The sequence below is a fragment of the Thunnus maccoyii genome, chromosome 19 (genome assembly GCF_910596095.1).
Source record: "Thunnus maccoyii chromosome 19, fThuMac1.1, whole genome shotgun sequence".
In the NCBI taxonomy this organism is placed as follows: domain Eukaryota; kingdom Metazoa; phylum Chordata; class Actinopteri; order Scombriformes; family Scombridae; genus Thunnus; species Thunnus maccoyii.
In genome coordinates this window covers 21,345,075-21,367,050 of record NC_056551.1, presented here as the reverse complement: position 1 = coordinate 21,367,050, position 21,976 = coordinate 21,345,075, and the positions used below count along the sequence as shown (strand labels likewise).

At 40.2% G+C, this 21,976-nt stretch overlaps 1 protein-coding gene across 13 annotated transcripts in view; it reads right to left on the bottom strand.

Moving 5' to 3' along the window:
* LOC121885269 (disabled homolog 2-interacting protein-like) overlaps positions 1 to 21,976 on the bottom strand; it is a 149,135-nt gene that overhangs the window by 96,182 nt on the left and 30,977 nt on the right. For 2 of the 13 annotated variants that reach the window (XM_042394561.1, XM_042394562.1), the window contains exon 1: positions 3,353 to 3,886. The exons of 10 other annotated variants lie outside the window; for them this stretch is intronic. In XM_042394561.1, coding sequence (XP_042250495.1) covers positions 3,353 to 3,476 — 124 coding nt within the window. In that variant the 5' untranslated portion in view covers positions 3,477 to 3,886. Of the gene's footprint in view, positions 1 to 3,352; positions 3,887 to 14,644; positions 14,666 to 21,976 lie in introns of those variants that run through there. One more of the 13 variants, XM_042394564.1, reaches the window with a different exon arrangement.

The window sequence follows — 21,976 nt, the reverse complement described above, 5'->3', positions numbered from 1 at the left end:
GTGTGATTGCATCAAGAGCTTCAAAACACGCCAGCATAACAAGTCAGATCACACAATGCCGCTCTCTCTTTCTCTGCTCGTCTCGCTGCCGTTCTCTCTTTGAGATAAGTGGTAATTTCATATGTAAATGTCACCGACTCTCGGCAAAAGACGGGGAAACAGATCCAGAGTGATGTGAGGTTAAACTGAACTGATATAAGATTTTCCGTTGGCAGATAACGACACACACACACACGCATACACACACATACTGTGAAAACAATAACACATGAGCTCATGCAACTGCCACCTGACCTGTCCCAGTGACGGTGAATACGTCAAGAAGGGGCTACAGTAACTTCCTCGAGATAAAACACTCACAGATCTGTTCGTGGCTGTGCTGAGAACAAAAAAAAAAAAAAAAACTCTTCGTATATATACTGCGCTGCCGGGCCTCAAGAGTGAGAAACATTTCTGCAGTATCACATCATCTAGCTTCAGGCAAACAGAACTGTTCACTGGAGAAAAGTTGCTTTTTTCACAGCACAAACCTCATTTTAATGAATTTGAGAAAACACACACACACACTGAGGGGGTGGACAGTGAGAATAAAAACTTTTATCATGGTGCATGTCATTATTATATTGTACTATGGTTATATATTCACTATATTGTGATACTGTATTGTGGGAAATGTTCTGGAAATTCTTCAGGAATTTATAGATACATAATCAGACCTGAATGTCTGTTAAATACCTCAATAATCAGAGTAAACATGGTTATCTAAAAATAACAAAAGCCAGTAGGTAGTCCTTCTCTATTTGCAACATGCAGTGTGTTTAAATGAACTTAAGTGACCTGATTACCATCTGCTTTCTGCAGGAACTTGATTTCACTCAGTCGATCAGTCATGTAAACGAGAAACCTGGTTTCACTGATCAGTATTGGGGGACTAGAGACTCCTGATTTCTACTATAACATGCTAGCTCATGAATTTGTGAAACCAGATTTCTGATTGGCTTTTCACATTACCAGATGTGTGTGACACAGACTTAAAAGATTTTTGGCCACTAAGGGGCATCGGAAACAAGATGTGAACACTGTACTAATGTGTTATAATATCTTATTAAGTTGTTATAGCCGATATATTTGCAAATAGATGCCTATTTATACAGATACGAGCAACATTAGTATTCATTTGGACTTGGGTTTTCTGGCCACCTGGTGAATGTTCAAATGTTCACTAGCTAGTTGCTAACTTTGTCCGTCTGCTGTTTGGTGCTGGACACATATCATAGCCGCCTGCCAGCGGTGGAAACAAGCCATGCCAGAAGGCGCCTCCTTTAGTGAGATACCCAGCGAGGTTTGAAAGAGAACAGTAAAGTTTCAGGCTGTTAAACAAAACAATGAGGTGAAAGATGCTGTAAAACTGCGTACAGCTGGGAGGAACTGCGTAGTTGGGTGATAATTCTGACTACAAGCAACACCTTTCACATAAATGTATGTATAATATGTAACATATAACGTCATGTGGTTGAAGTGCCAACCCCACCAAGGAACCTTCTCAGCTCAACTATTACTGTTTTACTATTTGTAAAATTCAGATATATTGGCACCTGCATACTAGAGCGCATGTAAATGTGCTGCCTGATTTCCTGTTTTGACTCTGCAACTTTTCTGTTTGCATGAAAATGTACTCACAGCCTACCTTCATCTCACAATTTATATGTGTTAAGTCATCTCACCCAACCGTACACACATACCAGCAACACAATTAGTGGAACTTAAACAATACTGCCCATGATGTGAAACCAAAGACAACCGCTCTAACATTCTGTTCAGCAACAATTTCAGTAATCACTTATCTATTCAATAATAATTCCTCTAGAGTCATCAGATTAGGACAAGTGAACATCTAATGAATTCAGCCCTCTAGAGAACAACTATTATATTCTCTCTGGAACATAAGCATTGATAAACAGTGGTGCACAGTTACCAGTTTCTGCTCCTACAAAAATCAAAGCGTGCATTGCTCCTGAAGCAGCGTCTCCTTCCCTGTGTTAGCTGAATTAATGCGTAGCTTGTAAAAGTTTTGTGTGGGGGATCTTGCATTTAGCCACAAAGATCAAGGCAGAGGCAGAGTGTGTTTGCATGTTTGTCTTTGTACATGAGCTCCAAATGCATGTGTGCTTGCGTGTTCTTTTGAGAACCGACTGATACAGAGGGAGAGACTTCAAAGCTCCTCTTTCATCAGCTAGAGAAGAGAAGAGGAAAAAAAAAAAAAAAAAGACAGACCGAGCACCTACTCTCTGACTGTCTTTCTCGCGTGACCGTGTCTGGCTTCGTCTATCTCTTCCTTTTGTCAAACTACGCTCACCTACCGTGAGAAAGATGAATACAAGCAAAGTTCGGTTTCAAAGAGAGTGAGTTTGTCTGATGTTTTCCTGACTGAGCTATTTGTCTCTAGAAACTTTGCATCATATTCACAGCAACAGATATGCAACACAGTTCTACTTAATATCCTGGTTGGTAAGTTATAGCAGCTTGGAAAAAATAAAAAAAATAAAAAATCCATAGCCGGTAGATTTTCAGAGATACTTCTTTTTCTCTCAATTCAAGTAACTTGAGCTAAACCCTGGGGGCAGACTTATCAATATAACCTTGCAGTTCAAACACTGCCTCCAGCAGTAAGTACAGCAATACTGAGAGGAAGCAGAAAAGCAGCAAAGTGAAGAAACAGAGTGCTTGAGGACATGGACTAACAGAAAAAGAAGTAGTTATGCAGTGCAAAAAAAACAACAAAACACTAACTAACTGACTTAAAAGCTTTTTCTGGGTTGCTAAGAAGCCAAATCTGCACAGGAAAAACTGCCTGAACAGGGAGGAACCCTGTGAGTTGACACTGAGCCGTCAGCTGTTGGTGGTGTGATTTGAAAGTAGCATCACCTTGTGAAGTGTGACGCCAAAGTGTCATCTCGCTCCCGTCTCTCATGAACACACACACACACACATATGAGCAAAAACACAACCCCGACAGCAGAGTCACAACAACACCATAAGCTTCTAAAAATAATGTTACTATAAAAGAAGTTCTCATATGAGCAATAAAACAGAGGAACTGGGGAAGCGCTTCTTCTCCGTGGTATGTTATGTTACTTTCACAGATTGCAGCTTACATGTGCAAAGAGAAATACTTCAACAAATGTGCACTTGCTATTAAGAATAAGACAAAATTATCATCAGCCTGTGATCTACAGCTACAGCTACAGTATGTTGTAGAAACAATGCTACTAGACTGTACTTGTGTTGTTTACCAGGCTAAAACTGCTGTATGGTGAACATTTTTTGCAGTAGTAGTAGTAGTATTTATTACCCCTGCTGGCAGCCGTCCTGGTGCGACTGCGGGACCGGCTGCGCTGACGCTGCAGTCGGGACTTGCCCAGGAATCTGTAGTAGTATGAGGGTCTCCCAGATCCCTTCCTAGAGACCCCAGCCATGGTGCTAATTCCTAGTCTGAAGCCCACACAACACAAAGTCTCAGCGGCACTGAAAGTCCTCTTGAATCTGGTATCAGCGCAGATAAACTCAAGTTGTCATGGACTGCTACTCTTGTTTATCGCAAACTTCACTTGAAAGTCCTCTCGGAGACACTCGGCTACTTAAATCCTCGTGGATTATGTCAGTGTCAAATCCAGTCCATTGTCAGAGCCTTTCCCATCGGAGTGAGAGGAGATCAAACCATCAAACATCCACTTCTAGCTCAATGCTTGCGTCCTGTCCTGCAAGCTGTGAGAGTTCTGCTCCACCTTTAAACACTCCCCCTCAAAGTTTCCCACAGAGAGATCCCAGAGGCATTATCCGGAATACTGTGTGAGTGTGTATCCTGACTGACAGGAAAGCTGTTCCTGTTCCCAGTTCCAGAGTACACTAAAGGAATTTTATAGATAGACAGAAAGACAGTCCCCCTGTTTCATAAAGCAGTGAATGAGTCCCTTGTAGCACAGTTATATGCATCTAGAAGCACTATCTCTAACTCTTGTGAGTCTGTGTGAGTGTGTGCAACAAAGAGAGAGTATGCTATGTAGTTGAGAACAAGAGGAGAAAAGTTTGAGCTGCATAGAAAACACGTGTAGATACAGGCTTGGAATGGAATGGAGTTTACAAGACAGGTATCAGATTACAACCCATCAACCGACCTAATCCGTTAGAGATGCAAAGACAAAACAGCGACCGCTTCAGTGAAGAAGTCTGACTCATAAATAATGTCACCATCCCCCGCTGCTATTGACTCCAGATCCAGTCACGGTTTCAGTCACATTCCAGGTTTTACAACATAACCACTTTAATTTGCCTCCCTTGGCAAGAGAGGGATGGCAGGGTGCGACAGCCTATCAGAAGCACATGTAAATAGGCTGTTAAGAGTGTCAAACGGCCAATCAGAGTCTGCTCTGATAAGAGGGTCCGGGAGCTGGACCATAGTCCACCAGAAGACACAATGACAATTGTGCACATTTGCATGGATGCGCATAGGAGTGCATTTTCACACTGTGATTCTGACTTCACAAGAAACTGTGACTGAACAGTTAAAGGGAAAATTCACTGTGAATGTGATGATTTCTTAAAACCATATATAGTAGACATGTTCAATTATTTTTGAAATTGGTGCCGAATGACCAGAGGAAACTGGGAAAAAGGCTGGTGATTCCCCATACAGCTCTTAAGGGGGAATCCTACAACAACCAGAATGCATTGTGTGCGTCCCGTCCAATCAGACTGACTGACTCTAGTGACGGTGTGTTCACAGTCAGCAGAGCATCAAAGACAAAGTTAGTGAGCAGCAGCATTATATCTCTGTACTGAGGCTTATTTTTATGTACAAAAAGTTTTTCCTCATCGAGTCTGGATATATCATATCAGTGTGCAAGGATCATAACACAAACGGCGTGCTGGAGTCAGTTACATTATGTGGATTGATGCAAACTTATCAAGTGCTACAGGGTGCCGCTGCAAGCTACAGGCAACACAGTCATATATAATATTCTGTCAGAACACCAAGTCAGGTTTACCAAAGCACTGCAAAGTTTGTTGCAGCACAGAGTCTGTCTCCTTCCTCCTCAGCGGGCACCGGTCGATGGTGCAGCCGCCTGTCCAGCTGCAGGCGCCTCTCTCTCGGCTGCTGCTGTTACAGATCCCGCAGTCGCTTCCTCCTCCATACTCTGTTTTGTCTGATTCCACAGCACTATATTTGGCCTCATAAGTTACATTATATTGTAAAGCTAGTTGTTTGCTTGTGTTAGTGTTTGTTAGGAATCACAGAGGAGTCAGGCTGCAGCTACAACTTCACTCTGGTGGGCACTTCCTCTTCCAGACTGTTGTGTCTGATTCAACAACGTGATATTTGAAAGTATTTAGTAGTATGATATTTTAGTGTCTGCTTTTCCCTATCACTTGCATATTATAGTAGGAGGGAGTGTTTTTGGGAGACCCACGTTTTACCGTCCTTGAAGGCACCGCTACAGAAAATGCGGAAACGTAATTCGTAGTCTAAAGCAAATCTCCAAAGTCTGCAAGATGATGGTTTTGCATCAACCGTTGGACTTTTGCCGGAAAAAGAAGAAGCTCTGGTTGCATGCAACATGGAGGGAAGTTAAACATTGTTATTTGCATATACTACCCTTTAAATATTGAACTTACATATATTGTTGTGTACTATTGTTGAGCTATTGTAGTGTACTATTGAGCTAATCTCACATACTACTGGACCCATCAGCCTAATATTTTCTGTGCACATTTATGACTGTATGTTCAAGGACCTCTCGTGGTTGCAGTAATTCACAATCTTTGAAAAAACAATTTTATATCACTATTCCTTAAAAGCTTATAGTAAAGCTTAGACTTTCGTCTTTTCAGCAGTCCTCGCCATTTTTCAATATGCATTAGGACATTGCAAAAGGCATTTCCAGCAACCAGCTGGACTAAAAACAAGGCTTACCTAGTCTGTTGCAGGCCACATTTTGGCCTTTGTTGTGGCTTAAAAACTGACATCCATAGAAAAATTTGGTCTCATCTTGAATCAGAGCTTTTGCAGATGAATTTCATACTCAATATGTTATGATCCACTAAAGTTAGGCATGATACAAGATGAATAAATCCCTGTTTTTGTTATCTTTGCCGCCATTTTGACTGTAAGGGAGCCAGAAGAGACAATTGACAGAGATTCAACTCTTCTTTGTTTGGGAGGGGAGAGGAAGGTAGGGAGGGGTTTCATTTTGTGTGGTGTGTTACAACAAAATGTTCTAAATAAATAACAAAATATTCTAAATAAACAATTGAGAAGTTTGGACTCATCGTCCCATTTATTGTTTCCTTATTACGTTTATACAATTAGACAAACCCAGGACGCTCAGTCACATTACCATTACACCAGTCTATACATCACAACACATATACAACGCTTCTTTAAAAACTTTGCATACATCTATATAAGAGAACTTACACAACTGGTGGAGATTTGCACCCTACTGAGTGCACTCTTCTAGTTTTCTCATGATATGATGTTGAATTTCTATAGATGTATAACATATGATGACAGAGTATGTGTTGGAGCTTTGTGTGGAGTGGCCATTGACCCAAGTCACACTCGGTAGAGGGCAGTCAGCTGGCGCCACTCACTTCCTCTGATTGGCCTGTTGCTTACAAAGCGACACAAATTCACTCTACAGCAAAGTAAAACCAATGGCTACCTTTTGAATGTTTCAATTTGTCACATATTTTTATAAACAGGAGGGTGGTTTTAGGAATTTATATTCAGCAGAATCAGAGATTGTGATTAAATGTCTGCAGCGTATCAAGCGACACACGATGTCCTTGTCCTGCCATCCCACAGGAACCCCCTGGTTCATTTCTGTCCCTGTCACAAACAGCTGGGACATTGTTTGACAGTACATATTTGTACATAACAACATTAGATGAATATAATGATAATAAAATAACTAATGAGATGTGGTTGAAAACAAGTGGAACTCGTGCTTTTTGTCAATGAATTCTACTTTTATCAAATTACCAAATCAAAACAAATTAGTGACTAAATTTCCATTAGTAGCCACAATGTTTTATTTAGGAGACATAAAAGCAGAACTGGGTATTTTGCATCTGTTAGCCACAATGGTCGAATAGAGGAACAAAAGCAACAGAGACCGAAACTTGAAATATATCGACAGAACATAAAATGACAGGCCAAAGTCACAGAACTGACCACACTGTGATTGGCAAGTGCTTTCTGGGAAGAACAGAAATAACACAGCGATGACCGCAAAGACATCACAGAATGTAACGCAGATAAAAATGGTAACAAATATGCATGATGGGAAATAAAGTGCAAATTAACTTCTCTGTTTTCAACATCTTCCAAAGTCCCGAAAAACAAATGAATTTATATGTTGATTGTATCGACGTCTTCCTCTCCTTCCTTCACGTACTCTCATTTACCTTCAGTGGCTGTTCAATTGTTAACTGCTTGTTGCTAGTGAGAGCAGGGGGGACCATAACGCTGCACGCTGTGTGGAGTTTTTTGTCATTACCTCAGCTCATAAACTCACAACGACAGAAAGCAGCAGTGTGCATATGTGTCTGTAGGTCTCTAACACAGGCTTGGACTGTTTCCTCAGTCCTGCAGAGAGCATTTAGGAGGAATATTAGCAGGTATACATCACTCCAGAGTGAGCAGGAGCCTCGTGTCGGGCAGCAGAGGGAACGTAAAGGCCTTCAGGCTTCACACTGATGCTGCTGGGCTCGTGAAACATCCTGAAGACGCTCTTAACATGTAACTCTCACACTCATGGAGAAACCAGTGATATACACACAGTGTGTCTAGGTTTTTTAAGACCTAGCCTGTAATTTCACATAAATACAGTTGAACCCATATGACTAACAGTGGTTCTTGTTCACACACAAAGAGACACGTGTGAGGCCAGGCCAATTTTTTAATTACAAAGCAGGCTGATTTGTCTTGCCTGCATAATAGTCACTGTGGGAATAGCTACCTACAATGACTTCTTGTTAGACAGACCAGAGCCCCATAGACAGACAGGCCAGAGAATCGGGGTCATGCAGAGTTCGAGTGCTGCTGCTGACTTCCCCTGGCTCGATGACAGAGACACCAGTGAGATGTGAGAGGGCCAATCAAAGGTCAAGAAAAAAAAGGTAAAGAAAAACCACAGGCTTTTGTTTTAATGTGAATGCCGCTGGATAGAGGTGCATCATCAATGATTGCCAAAATTGGTCTGTAATAGTGGATATTGACTATATTATAAGAGGCAAAATATCCTGCAGATGAATAATAGGACAACCAAGTAAATGTTGCACGTTAATCTATAAATCAGATTTGGATCTATAACATACCTGAGGATACCCAACAACATGGAAGACAAGGATAACGTGACTACGATGACATAAAGCTTGTTAAGCAACCTGCTGCCTTTCTTTATTCTTTTAGCTCTATTCAGTGCGGACTGTGTGCTATCTTATCACTATGCGCATTGCAAAAATGTAAAAACAAATATTAGAGAAACTACAGTCTTGTAACAAGCCAGCCTCCCTGCAAAATATATACCCATGAAAATCCATGCTAACATATGTTCAAGTTCATCAGATTTTGAGTTCTATTATCACTGAAACTTCCCTCAAATTCTTTAGTGTGTGGGTCTGTTACCCAGCGAAAGACTTCCACCAACTCTGTTCACAATGTCTGCCTGGAAAAATATCAGATAATGAAGAAACCTTTTGTAGTAGTAAGACATAACAACTTTGAATATCAATTCCTTCTGAAGTACAATATATCTATTGTAACAGCAATAAACATCTTCAAACTGATAAGTAGTGTAGTCTAACCAAAAGATAACATTATACTAATAGCTTGCACAGCCAGCCAGTAGAGGATAGCCTGCAGTAAACATGCTAGCAGATTAAAATGCTTATAACGGTAGAGCTAGCTTGACTACCCCTGTCAGTCATGTGACCTTCGCCTTTCAAGTCGTAGTGGTCCCTCGAGAGACTCCTGTAAGACACGCGAGGACGCTAACAATAGAATGTTAAAGCTTCTTAGCCTTTTCGCTAATACCCCTACAGTACATGACTGCTGTTAGCATACAACAATACAACTGGTTAAGGCTAACATGGTGTGTGTGTGTGTAGAAAGAACCTTCTACTTAAATGCTTGAATGAGGTGTAATAGTGATAAAGACGATTTGCAAGTTGCTTTGCACATTGATGGCATTACTTAAAAACCTAGCATTCCATTAGCTATTTAATAGCACATTTTTTCCAGTCAGTCAGCATACAGAGTGGAAAAGGTTTGGAAACAACAATGTCTTTGCAGGCAGATATAAACACACTAATGACTTGAACATACATTTATCAAGATGAATGCATTTAGCTGACTGAAGTGATCAGCACAGTCCATTAAGTGTGCTGAATGCGGAGTTTGCAGGTGAATTCCCCGCTTATCTATATGACCAAAACACCCAGGACTCGACCACAAAGGCCCGACATTATGGTGTATTGCAGCACGTAGGGTTTAATGATTGCATGTTACTCAAACACAACAAAAATCTGGAGGGTAGAATATGTCTGCCTGCCTTTTTGAGAGCAAAAAAGAAACCCTGAAGACAGGAGATGTAAAAGTAACCACCCACCAGATCTGGAACCACACAGAGACAGACAGAAGCAGATAGAAGAAATAAATGTCTTACCTGTTAAGGAGACCAGTGGAGAGAGAAGGGTCAGAGCCGACATGGCAGCAAACAGGAAAAAGAAAAAAAGAAAAATGCCAAGTTAGACAAGACTGGTATTGAAAAAGCAATACTTCCTTTGCAGGTTTTATTACACTGAAGTTGAGGGCACAATTCTGTAACCTGGCAAATTACTTTAACAGCAAGAGCTAGAAAAAGTAGAATGTGTGTAACTATCTGTACGCCTCAGGAACCCGAGGTATTATAAGTTTTGAAATGGTAGTTTTAGAACAATTAACATTTTAAACTACCGTGCGCATATAAGCATAATTCACATGTTCTCAGGGTTACCTGACATCATCAGTTTTGCTCTAGTTTCACCCACAACACCGGTAGCTCTCAACATCATTTATACATATAAATATATTTATAAGAGCCAAGATCTAAGAGCATTTACTGAGACATCACAGTAAAAAGCCTTCTGAGAGTTGCAGATATAAATTACTGAGAAAGAAAATGTCCCAAAACCAAAAAAAAAGTCACTGAACCTGTTAAAGCTCCGAAGCATTGCTTAGAAATGCAAGTTAGGTATCCAGCTGAGGAGAAAATGGAACTAATTCCGTTTTCAGAGCAAACAAAAAGACAGATGTATCAATTCTTAACACAGCTCACTCTGTTGTCTCAGCGTAGACGGTGGGCCTCACACACACACACACACACAGTTGCACATACCATATAGGCTATTGCATCTGAAATATAGCCAGCCATTAGAGCCTCAGAGGGAGTCACGGGGGGACTGCTCTAAAATAACAGACCAGACCCCGCATGTGATAATAAACCATAAAGACTCAAGGACTGGACGTCTGGGCAAAACTGGTGTCTGGAAATGACAAAACGTATTAGTATGGATTACGAGCGGCGGATAAGCCGAATTGATAGCTACTGCTGCTTGAATCTCCTTGGGCAGATCGTAGTTTACCCTCTAAGAGGCGACTTAACTTTATTACATATAATAAAGTCACGACTGCTTTGGTGTAAACAGCAACAAAGTCTCGTAGATGTTACACAGAGAACAGAGTTTTTTTTCTGTATCTCTTTCTGATAAAGGTTAACTATGTGGTGCATGGTGATATAGTGGAATAGACAGTGTAAGAATAGTCATTATTCTAGTATTTATAAGGAAAACACATGCAATTTCCCACAATACTAGCAATGGGTAGGTGAAATTTGTGTTATGTCATCAGTTAAATAGAATAGACAATGCAAGAAATATAACTCCCTTGCTTGGCAATTTGTCTTTTTTTTACTTAATGTTGTTATAACAGTTGAACAAACTGTAATTTTGTGGAACAGACATCTACATTTACATCATTTATATCTATACTGGGTAGACTCACAGTGAGCTCAATGGTATACCAAAACTGTATCAATACTGACCCCTTCTGGAAAACATGGGGACATACAACTCATGGCAGCACACAGTTTGTTTAACTTCCACGACTGAGTCATTGTACCACAGAACCAGTATTTACCGAAACACGTTGTATTACAGCACAATAAAACCTAAAATATCTTATGAAATTAAAATGACCACAGCTGCAATGAAGCTGAGTCTTCAATCTGATTCACTTTTATTGTTGTGGTTGGACTGTGGTTATACAGCTGTACAGTAACAAAGTTAGAAAACAAATAGAGGTAATGACATGGTTGTATAGCAGATATGTTATTGTGCTACATGTTCATGCTGGCTGCACAATATCTTAATAGTGATGCCCCATTCAAATCCTTATCTGCATGAATCCACAAAAATTTGGCAGAAAAGAGATAAAGAGGTGGACAGAGAAAGCAGCGAGCCATCTCTAATGATAGATAAAAGACCGTCTGTTCTTCAGCCAAAGTTTTCATCACAAGGAAAGTGGAGCATTTGAGTGGATTAAAGGGATGCCCATAAGAAAAATCAAAGCCTGTGTGAAATCTCTGGCTATCGGAACTGACGTCCAATGAATGCACAGATATTCGGGAATAAAAACAACCTCATATTTCCTCAAAAATAAAAGGAAAGTTTTACAAAACTGCTAAGCAGAGACAGGGGAATTACGGACGCCAAGATGCCTCACTTCCTTGTGCAATATCCATTTTTGTCCCTCTAGAATCATCCACCAACTGAATTATGTGATCAAAGTCAAATCTGATTTGTAAAACTTCAACGTACGCCGTAGAACTTTGAGAACATTGTCATTGACAGATGACAGATCGTTAAAGTTTACAGACACAAAATAAATTCTTCAAAGTCTGACCATGCTGACTAGTACTCCTGCTGCTATAGTGATAGACTGGTGCCATCTATCCATGCTGCCTTTTCTTCCTCCTCTCATTCAAGCCTCCTACTCCCTCTAAGCCCCGGAGTAAAGGCCAAATTGCAGAATGTCCCGTCCCAAGCAGAACTCATTATACAAGACTAGAGATAGAAAGAGAACAGAGGAGTCTGTGTGACACTGTTCGCCGGAGACAGATAGGCGAGATGGAGGACGAGGAGGAGGAGGAGGAGGAGAGGGGATGAACTCTTTTTTTTTTTTGTCATGATTAAAGGAATAAAGAGCACAAATAAGGAGCGAGGGAGCGGAGGAAGAGATGAGAGAGATCTCGCTAATGAAGCGACCACTTGAGACAACCGCGGAAAGTCAAACACGTTCATGCGCCATCATGCTCGGTCACAAGCTAGTTGGGATTTAAATACCGATTCTGTACACGCGCACACACACACACACACACGCTCCACATGTCCGCTGCTTGTGGCCGGCTAAGTATAATAGTAAACAGCTTCGTATTATCATAGAAAAACAAGTGATTTTGGAGAATTAGTGGTTATAGTGACGCAGGAAGAGCCACTAAGCTGTATGTTTGATAACTCTGAAATGAACTTAAAGTATGTTAATTACATTTGAATCACAATGAGATCTACTCCTGCCACCCTTCCCTGCACTTGTGGAAATTGACACTGTACATACTTAAAAAGCTATGTCAATGTAGATGAGATAATGTTCTGTAAATGTAATATGGAAACAACCTACCAAGCATGATTAATATAAGCATTAACTTTGAAATGCTCATGTTAAAAATGTCCACAATCCTAACTGCTAACATCCATGCAGTCATCCATTTCTGCAGTTGACCTGTAAATACATAAGCATAACTCACTCTTATCCATCTATCTTTCTCTCTTACTCACTCTCTCCTTTTTTCTCTATCAAAATAAAGCTTTTTAAAGCTCCTCTGCAGACATGTATTAAGACGTACAAAGATACTCTGCCTGGAACAATAATGTGTGTCTGATATGGTTTTTTCCATAAAAACAGGAGTATGAGTCTTCATCTCATCAAACTTCATCTCTGGTCTTCTCATTAGCGCAGGTAGTCTTGCTTTTAATTTGACAGGTTTAAATTACACAAGACAAGTTTACACTAATTGACATTGTGGGTTTATGTGATGTGCTGCTGTGTGTTGCTTTGTATTTTGTCTGGTGTGTTCTGTATTGTTTTTTGGTTTGTACTGTTTGTTGTTGTGCTGTTTTGATTGTGGGGGACTGCGGATGTAAATTAGCTTTGAGCTAACTCTGGTGCAGTGCATTTTTAATGTTAAAAATTGTACACTGTCCCGATAAATAAATGTAATCCAAAAAAAAAAAAAAAAATTGTAATGAAACACAAAAAGATGAGAGCTAAGTGTCCAGCAGATCTTCTCGCTGCACAGCCAACATTGCATCATGTAAGTAGCAGATGAACAACAACAATAATCAAACAGAACAGCTATTAAAACTGTTCTGTTAAGAATGCAGAGAAGAAAAATAACAGCATGAGAATATGGACTAATAATGAAAAAGTTATACTTGAAAATATCCTAAATTTTTAACACCTCTACCTCCAACTGCTACCTCATAGCTGCTTTATTTGGCAGCCCGGCTGTGTGGATTCAAGCTTAGCCAGAGGTCTCTCCGGCGGCTGTGCACCTATTTTCTTATCTCCCTCCTCCACTGGTGGGCTTCATATCTTATGGGGCCCCGTAGAGCCGCAAAACACAATAGTGAAGCTCACACCACAGAGGCAATCCTATGAGCTGATCTTACCGGCTCACATTACGTATATAACACGGCGCCGAACAATAGAGACAACACCTGCCTCCGACATTTGGACAAACGCTTGTGTCGATGCAACGAGCAGAAGACGGCCTTTACATGACTCACACTCTCAAAATCTGTCTCGTCGTTCAGTTCGATTCCAGTTTCGGTCTAATTATACTTTATTTTACAAAATAAATTTAACACATTATTATAGTGACGTGTAGAGATAGATGCAACAATGTGAAAATCAATCTCAGACTGTTTAAAACATTCTAACAAGGGCTGCAGCTAACAATTATTTGGATAAAAGTTTTTTTTTTTGTGTAAGACAATTGTGAAAATCCTCTTACATTCAATTTGCAATCATATTAAAACAGAGAAAAGCACCGAATCCTTCTGTTTGAGCAGCTGAGCCCTGAAAATGTTTGTTATTTCTGCTTGATAAATAACTTGATTATTAAAGTTGTTTATTTCAACACCGATTCTACCTGTTACTTTTACTACTGTCCCTCTCACGCTCTCGACGACACGGTTCACACACACGCACACACACACACACAATGAGGCCATACGATCCACACATCAAAGAGACAATGTCAGGATTACAGTGTGAATAGCCCACATTCTGTTGTTGACATTTAAGCGAATGCTTACACAGGGAAATCTGTTCCAATCAATCCTCTATGGATCAAACAAATAACCACATGGCTCGCGAACACAACACAGGGACCGGCAAAACAACACACACACACACACAAAGGCTGCTGGACACTTTGTAAAAAAAATACACCCAAACTCAGATCTGCATACTCATCCTCACCTAAGACAGACAGATTGAAGCTTCATTGATCCCTCTGGAGGGTTGGAGCCTCTGCACAGACACTCACGTAATACAGTGTAAGCCCCTTCACAGGTTTTCACTGTCCATCTCCTCTTAGTTCTTTTGCTTAGTTTATTCTTATTTAATCTACATGGCGGCTCCCCCCTTTTAAATCCCGGGTCACTATGGGAGAGGAATGAAAGAATAAAAAGGCATAAATCAGCGTTGTATTGTTTTGTTGAGGCAGATTAGAAACTTACCAATATGCCAAAACCATGTGAACAATCTGTTGTTATAATTCTCTGGAATAGAAATAAAACAAAACTCACATCTGTTCTCTTGAAGTAACGTAATCCGCGCTGTATTTTGAACATGCTGTACAGATGAACCTGGTGTCACTACGAGCTCTGCTTACCTAAAAGCAGTTTTATTGATTTTTCTCCTTGTTTTCTGGAATTTTGCTCAGCTGTAAATAAATTATGAGTTTATTCAAAGTGTTGAAATATTGTCCCCGTAATAAAGCCGAAGTCTTTCATGTGAGACATCTGTAATAGTCTCACAGGACAGGCTGTAAAGATACACTCAAAAAAAAAAAAAAAAAAAAAAAAAAATTAGAGGACGGCGAGAGCCAGGAAGCTGGTTTTATAGGTAACGAAACATGTCATTACAGAAGTGGGACTGTAGTGCTTCAATTATCCTCCTCTTAGTTCATTCCTCAGCCTTTTATTGCTGCCCTTTATAACGTTCCCTTCTCTTTTGTACATGTAAGGAAGAATCACCGTTTTTTTGTCTTCACTTTCTTTTCTTTTCCCCCCTGCTCGTTCACATTTAAAGACTGCACATAACTCTACTCTAACAAAAAAAAAAACAACAACATGTGCTTATATATACAGTGCATGTCTGTGCTGATATCTTGAGGTGGCATTAAGTGGATTAGCGGTATTAGAGCGGATTATCTTTAAATACCTACACATCTCATTTAAGTAAAGATAATATCTGATCTTGTTGCCTGTTTTATTCTGTAATACTCCGTGTTCTTTATGTTGGAATTCATGGAATTCAGTCACAGCCCACATAAGGGTCGCCACGTCCCGTTCAGCCACAGAGGCTCCATTGTGGATATGAACAATAGGCATAATTTGTTAAAATGGCCATGTGAAATTTAAGTGGTCCGCAGAGTCAGACTAAGGAGGGGGTTCCTGAGGTTTTGGCAGCGATACAGGCGATAGCGGAGCTGGCAGTTAACGCTACTATAAAAAAAACGTCCATCCGTCAACCGCCGGCCTTTTATATGTGTGATGTGTTGACTGTTAATTTAGCTCTCACCTGCGTGTGCACGGCCTGGCGCACGAGCACCGGCTTCCATCTCTCTGATTGTAGTGGCTACGGTAAGTCAGTGCACTGCGAAGGTTACTATGCATGAACAAAAACGGGCTCGTACAGAGGTGATCCTTTCAAACAAAGTCAAACAGATAGACATGTTGTGCCATATTATGACAATGACTTAATAAATGAATGAATGGATTATACACACTGTTTACAACTCAGTCATAAATATATGTAATTAAATTCTGCTTTTCATCTAACTTTTTAATCATAAGAACTACAGGATGATTATTTCTATGAATATCTAAGTCTGTCATATTGATGATACATATCTGCATCATCTCACCCATCAGCTGCCTCAACTCACATGTCTGCAAACCCGTATCTCCTCCTGCAAGGTTTGTGAGCCCCCAGAAACGAAGGTGTTAACTTCACTCCCCGTTTTAATATATATTTCTTTGCGTTTGTTTACAACAACTCCATACCCCTACAGCACAGACCAGGATGGAGCAACCATAAGAATTATCCAGTTGTGTTAAAAAAAAAAAAATATTGTACCCCACAGCCTTACATGCATATCCTTTTGATCTCTGCTCAATTTAAATTCACAGCGAGAATTTTTCTGGGCTGACCTGCAGGGTCAGAGTGTACCAGAAAGACGCTAATTAAAAACTAACAGTATGTTCGGTTTTTGGCTGTTTTGTGGTTCCTGCAGAATACGAGTTCGCAATGCTTTTTTTTCGTTAAAAGCTCCCCGATGTTTTCTTTTCAATATTTTGTAATGCTATTCCTGTTTTTACTGCTCAAACGGATAAAAAAAAACTGAATCCAATTTGGCATGCTTTTTTTTTTTAAGTGACTTCCCTCCTTGGAATGTTAAGCAAAATCTTAAATGCGAGCCTGCAGCTGCTTCGAAATAAAACACTTCCAAGAAGATGTTTTTGCTTATATTTCAATAATATTTTACAATATGTGCCATCTGACTTAGTGTATAGAGAAGGTCTAAATCAGTAGTATGCACTAGATTCATCTACCAATAAAGCAAACAAAATGGTTTTGGCAAGAACGCTTATGACATCCCCTGAACTACAGGAAGGATTTACTGTGAATTAGAAGCAGGAAGTGAATACTTAGTAGTCACTCTTGGCTGTCAAGAAGGATAATTAATTCCTTGCACCATAAAAGTTGGTCTCGCTCTATTTTTAGGCGCGTGCTTTGCATCATTCTGAAAGACTAGTTCAGAAAACAGCACGACTCCTTTATATCTGTCAGATAAACAGTTTAAACAGCAGGCTTCTAAGAGGCGCAAGTCAACTGGAAAGACAAACAGGTGCTTATTGCAAGTTTTGAGAAAACATTAAAGCTTTAACAACTGATCAAGCTGAACAAGACTTTTCCAATTCTCTTTTATGAGGAGACAGAGTTGGCAACAATCGTTCTGATCGCAGTTAGCACGCTGTAGGTAGCTTACTTAGCCCCCGTGGAAATCTGCTAACATGTCTGCACACATTGACAGACGGACAAAGACATGCATGAAGCAAAGAGAAACATCACAACTTAAAATGAACTCTATTTGTAACTGAACGTGGCCTGAACTGAACGTCCACATCCCAAGGTATAAACATTAATCACACAACCTCTCCCCACCCACCCGACACATGCTCAGACCCATTACGGGTGTGTTTGTGTGAACGTGTGAATGTCTGTGTCCTGGTAGTGAAGCCAGAGGCAGGAATACACAGAGATTCTGTATTTTAATGCATTCATTCACTCCATTCAGGGACTGCACCTTTTTCTCAAAGTGGTACAGCCTCGATGACAAAAGATAGTGCTTTGGTGTGGGTGTGCATGTGCCTGTATGTGTGTAGCTATTCAGAGAGATCGAGGGCAGGACACAGGAGGAGTACAACTATCTAGGACAGTGCAGTCTTCACAAGTTGGTTGTACAAAAACACTGACAAGCAACTAGAATGGGGCTATTATAACCTCAGCTAATCTCCTCTTTAACTATATGTTACAACAGCATATTTGCTGACAAACTTGAACACAAATTGCTGTATGATCAGTCATTAAAATAGCTGTGGGAAGTTTGTGTGTGAGTATGTATGCACTGGAGGTCGAGGAGGGAGGTGGGGGGAGAGTTATGTGACAGGAAGTGATGTACGTCGGAGGGAGAGGGGAACCTTTGGGAGTGGAGTTCTTCCCCCCCCCCCGTTTCCTGTTTTCTGTTTTGTCTCAGCACGTCAGGCCACCTACTTACATCATCGACGTGATTCCTCTCACTCCCACGGTGCCTGTGTGTATATGATAAACTGAGAGAAGACTGTAAGATAAACTGAGAAAGAGAACTGATAAACAAAGAGCTCTCTCCCCTCGGACGGTGAGTGCAGTAATCCGTCATGAAAGGTGTGTTCGAAAAGTGTCACGAACATATCTTGCAGTTGCTATCGGGACGCCCTCTCTCATGCATAAAAAAAAAAAAAAAAAATCCCCCTTGTTGTCAAGGAAATAAGATAATTTACTTCTATTTACAGGAAATAAACTTATGAAATTTAATCTGTTATGTGTCATTTGGTATATTAATCAGTCTCTCTCAGGAGGAAGAGTGTGTTTTTTTGTTCGGTTTGAATAGCGACTCTGTGGAACATCTACTGATCCCTTTGCTGGTTACCATAGAAACAATGAAATCTTCGTAACCCTATGCCTATGAAAAAAAAGATTTGGCGTGTGAATTATGTAGTTAAAAGTCTTAAATGTCGATGAACAGGTGGCCGTTTTGCTTTTTTTTTTTTATGTGTGAATGTGAGTTCATGTGATAAAAAAAAAAAAAAGGGGCAGAAGATCACGAGGGAGTTTTCTGTTAAGTTTGTCTCCAACTGTCTCCCAAATGTTTATGTAGAGCATACATCGGAGCGCAACACTTTTTGTTTGCTTTCACTGATTTAACGCGTCGTTGCTCTCTGAAAACGCTACGCCCTCGGATCCTTTCAGCGTCACCCTCCTCGTCGCACGAGTCTGATAGTCGTTCTGTGGCATCTTTGAAAGATCCGTGACACGAGACGAGTTAGCGAGACTATCATCTCAAGTTCAAGGAGCTTTTCATCTGCGGTGCCTCATAAGTTAGAGAGCAGTCAAAGGTACAGCTTTAACAGCAGCAGAACTATAATGCTGTAGTTGAAAAGCTTTTTTTCTTTCAAAAAAATACATTATCCATGTTGGATTTTTCAGGGCTCAGCACCTTACAGCACATCTGTAAGCTATGTCTCCAAAAACCCTGCATATTCTCAGGGAGTACAGTAGAAAGACGTGTGCTTTTTTTTTTTTTCCTGCGCTCCGGTTTCATTTTGTTTTGACAGCCAGAGGCCTGGTTCAGTGATGGGCTTTTGTCTCCACAGATTTTATTATTTACCAGTCTGTGTGGCCCTCTGTGATGAAAGCCTGTTCATCTGTACATCATTGTCAAGGCAGATTTGGAAAGAGGATGGAGAAATATAAATATAATATAATATAAAACAGCAACAAAACCAACAGTAAAGATTCAATAGTTTGCCATTGTAGAGTATTTGAAGTTATCAGTCCTAATCAATTACTGATATTACTTGTTACTTTACTTTCACTATTCAGCCATCAGCTCTGTCAAAATTTGCCTTTAAAAAACTCATAATCAAAAAAACCCTCCACATCCACATGTTGCATCTTTTGTATTTAACACATGTAGAAATTAGAAAATGAGACGTTTGTGGTTTAACAAGCAGGCAGGATTTAGAAGGATTTACCGACCATCCAAAAGCTAGCGTCAGTGTAGCCTCAGTCACTTCACACGGCGCTACAGGAGTCTCGACCTCTCGCTGCACGAGTCACACGCCCTCCGGTTCTGAACTAAACTAGCGTCAAGTGACTCCTGAGCGTAAGTGTACCCGTGGGTAACATTATAAAGCCAGCTGAGAAAACACAACATGTGAAAAAAGACAACTTTCTCCTCCTCCAGAGACCATACTGATATCAAACCTCCCTTAATCCCGATAAGTCAGCGAGCAAGCCCCCCCCTCCAAGTGTATTAAGCGACGGAGCATTACTGGGATTATAACTGTAATCTAATTACTGAACTTCAAATTGTAATCCTTTCTACTACTTGTTACTGAAAAAAGTGATTACATTACTGTCATATGTTATAAAGTAATGTCTTACTCCCTAACACACTTGCTGCCCTTGTGACACTCTGTACTGACATGTTCATAGCTTTGCAGTAAAAAAAACAAGATGACGTGTGAAGGATAACACAAATACACACACACTAACACCTGATATAATCCTTATCCTATAAACTCAAGAGACATGCGGTATAATCATCATATGTCGCATACCAAAAAAAAAAAAAAAAAAGTGCATACAAAACAAGTAAATTAGACACTGAACCACTTGTGAAAACTCACAGGCGAGAGACCTGAAATGTTTGCTTTCTTATCTCTTGGCTCATTGAAAACTCGATGGGTGGTCCAGCTTCATGTGAATCAACACAACAAGGCTTTATCAAATAAGACTATACATACAGGAAATGTCACCCCCTTTTTACATATACGCAACACAACTACACTGATATCAAATATGCAAATAAATGTACATAATCTCACAGAACATTAACTTCTTGTGAGACATTTACATCTCAGAATTGTCTTTCCAACAACTTTGGCATAGCAATAGCTACTGTTGTACCTCTGTCTGACTGTACAAACCACACAGTGGTTATGAGTCATTGCCTTAGTACTTCTTCACACATCATTTTATTTAAATTCCCCACATTACCATACCGTATCATTACTCTGGTGGCATTATTTTACATTTTAAATGTACCTTCATGTCCCATCCATTCATTATGTCAACTTTCCATTTCTATACTCTTTCTCTACAAACCTTGACGACGGACCTCCGCCGAAAACAGAATTTGTATAATTTCTTTACTGTTGCTCAGGACAGATTTAATTTGTGAGATTGAATTGAGACTCTGTTTAAGCTAACCAGCAGAGAGAGAGAGCCAGACTGTAGTGATGACGTCATTGTAAGAGCTGCTGCATAGACGGTGAATAATGGAACAACTCCTGGGACATTAATGAAAGTGGCTGCGGTGATTGTGCTGGGATATGAGAACGCTCACTGGTTCACAGCTGGAAGGTCTACATTCAAACAAAATTAATTTGGACGGGGTATGTCAAACAAAGATCCTATGAAGCAGGACCAGATTGTTAAATGTCAACAGACAAACTCCAAAAAGTCTCAGTTTTGCAGACAGACAGTAGACAGTTTGCTCCTTTTGCAGATACCGATTTTTACGGACTTCCCCATTAAGTCTTCAATACCACCATAAATATATTGAGAATATCGAAGCACCTAAACTGTACTGTAACTCCATCTGTATGCATCATGGTGGCACACAGCATACATGCTGACACTGCAATGTGCCTTGTCAAATTCTAAGCCTACATGAATACAACCAGACACACAGTGAGCCCATACATCCGTTTAACTGGCAGCCTCAATGGAGGGCGTGCATGTCAAAAAGCTCAGTCAGGGTTAAATTCATTGTTTAGGGCCACATCTGCTAAAAGAGGCCGCATCATTTCGTTTATGAACGACTACATATGGACTCCAGCTGGATTCATCACAAGAGACAATTCATCAACATATTATTATGTTATTATCTCATTATGAGAGGCGTGCAAGGTCAGCAGACATGTAAAAACTGAGTGTCTGACTAATTGATTGCACCGGGCCAAATGTGCAGAGCAAATTTCACACTAATCAAGTCATTTGTTTTCAAGATGTTTTGACGGATGAAGATGTGTTCATTAGTCTTTACTTTTTTAACTTGCTAACTTTTTAAAGGGGATATGTCATTGCTTTTTGTGATTTTCTGTTATTTTTGTAGTGCTATGATGTTGGATGTCTATGTTAAACTTGTTCACAGACTTATAACTTGAGGTGAACGTATGTAAAAATGCTCCTTGTAAG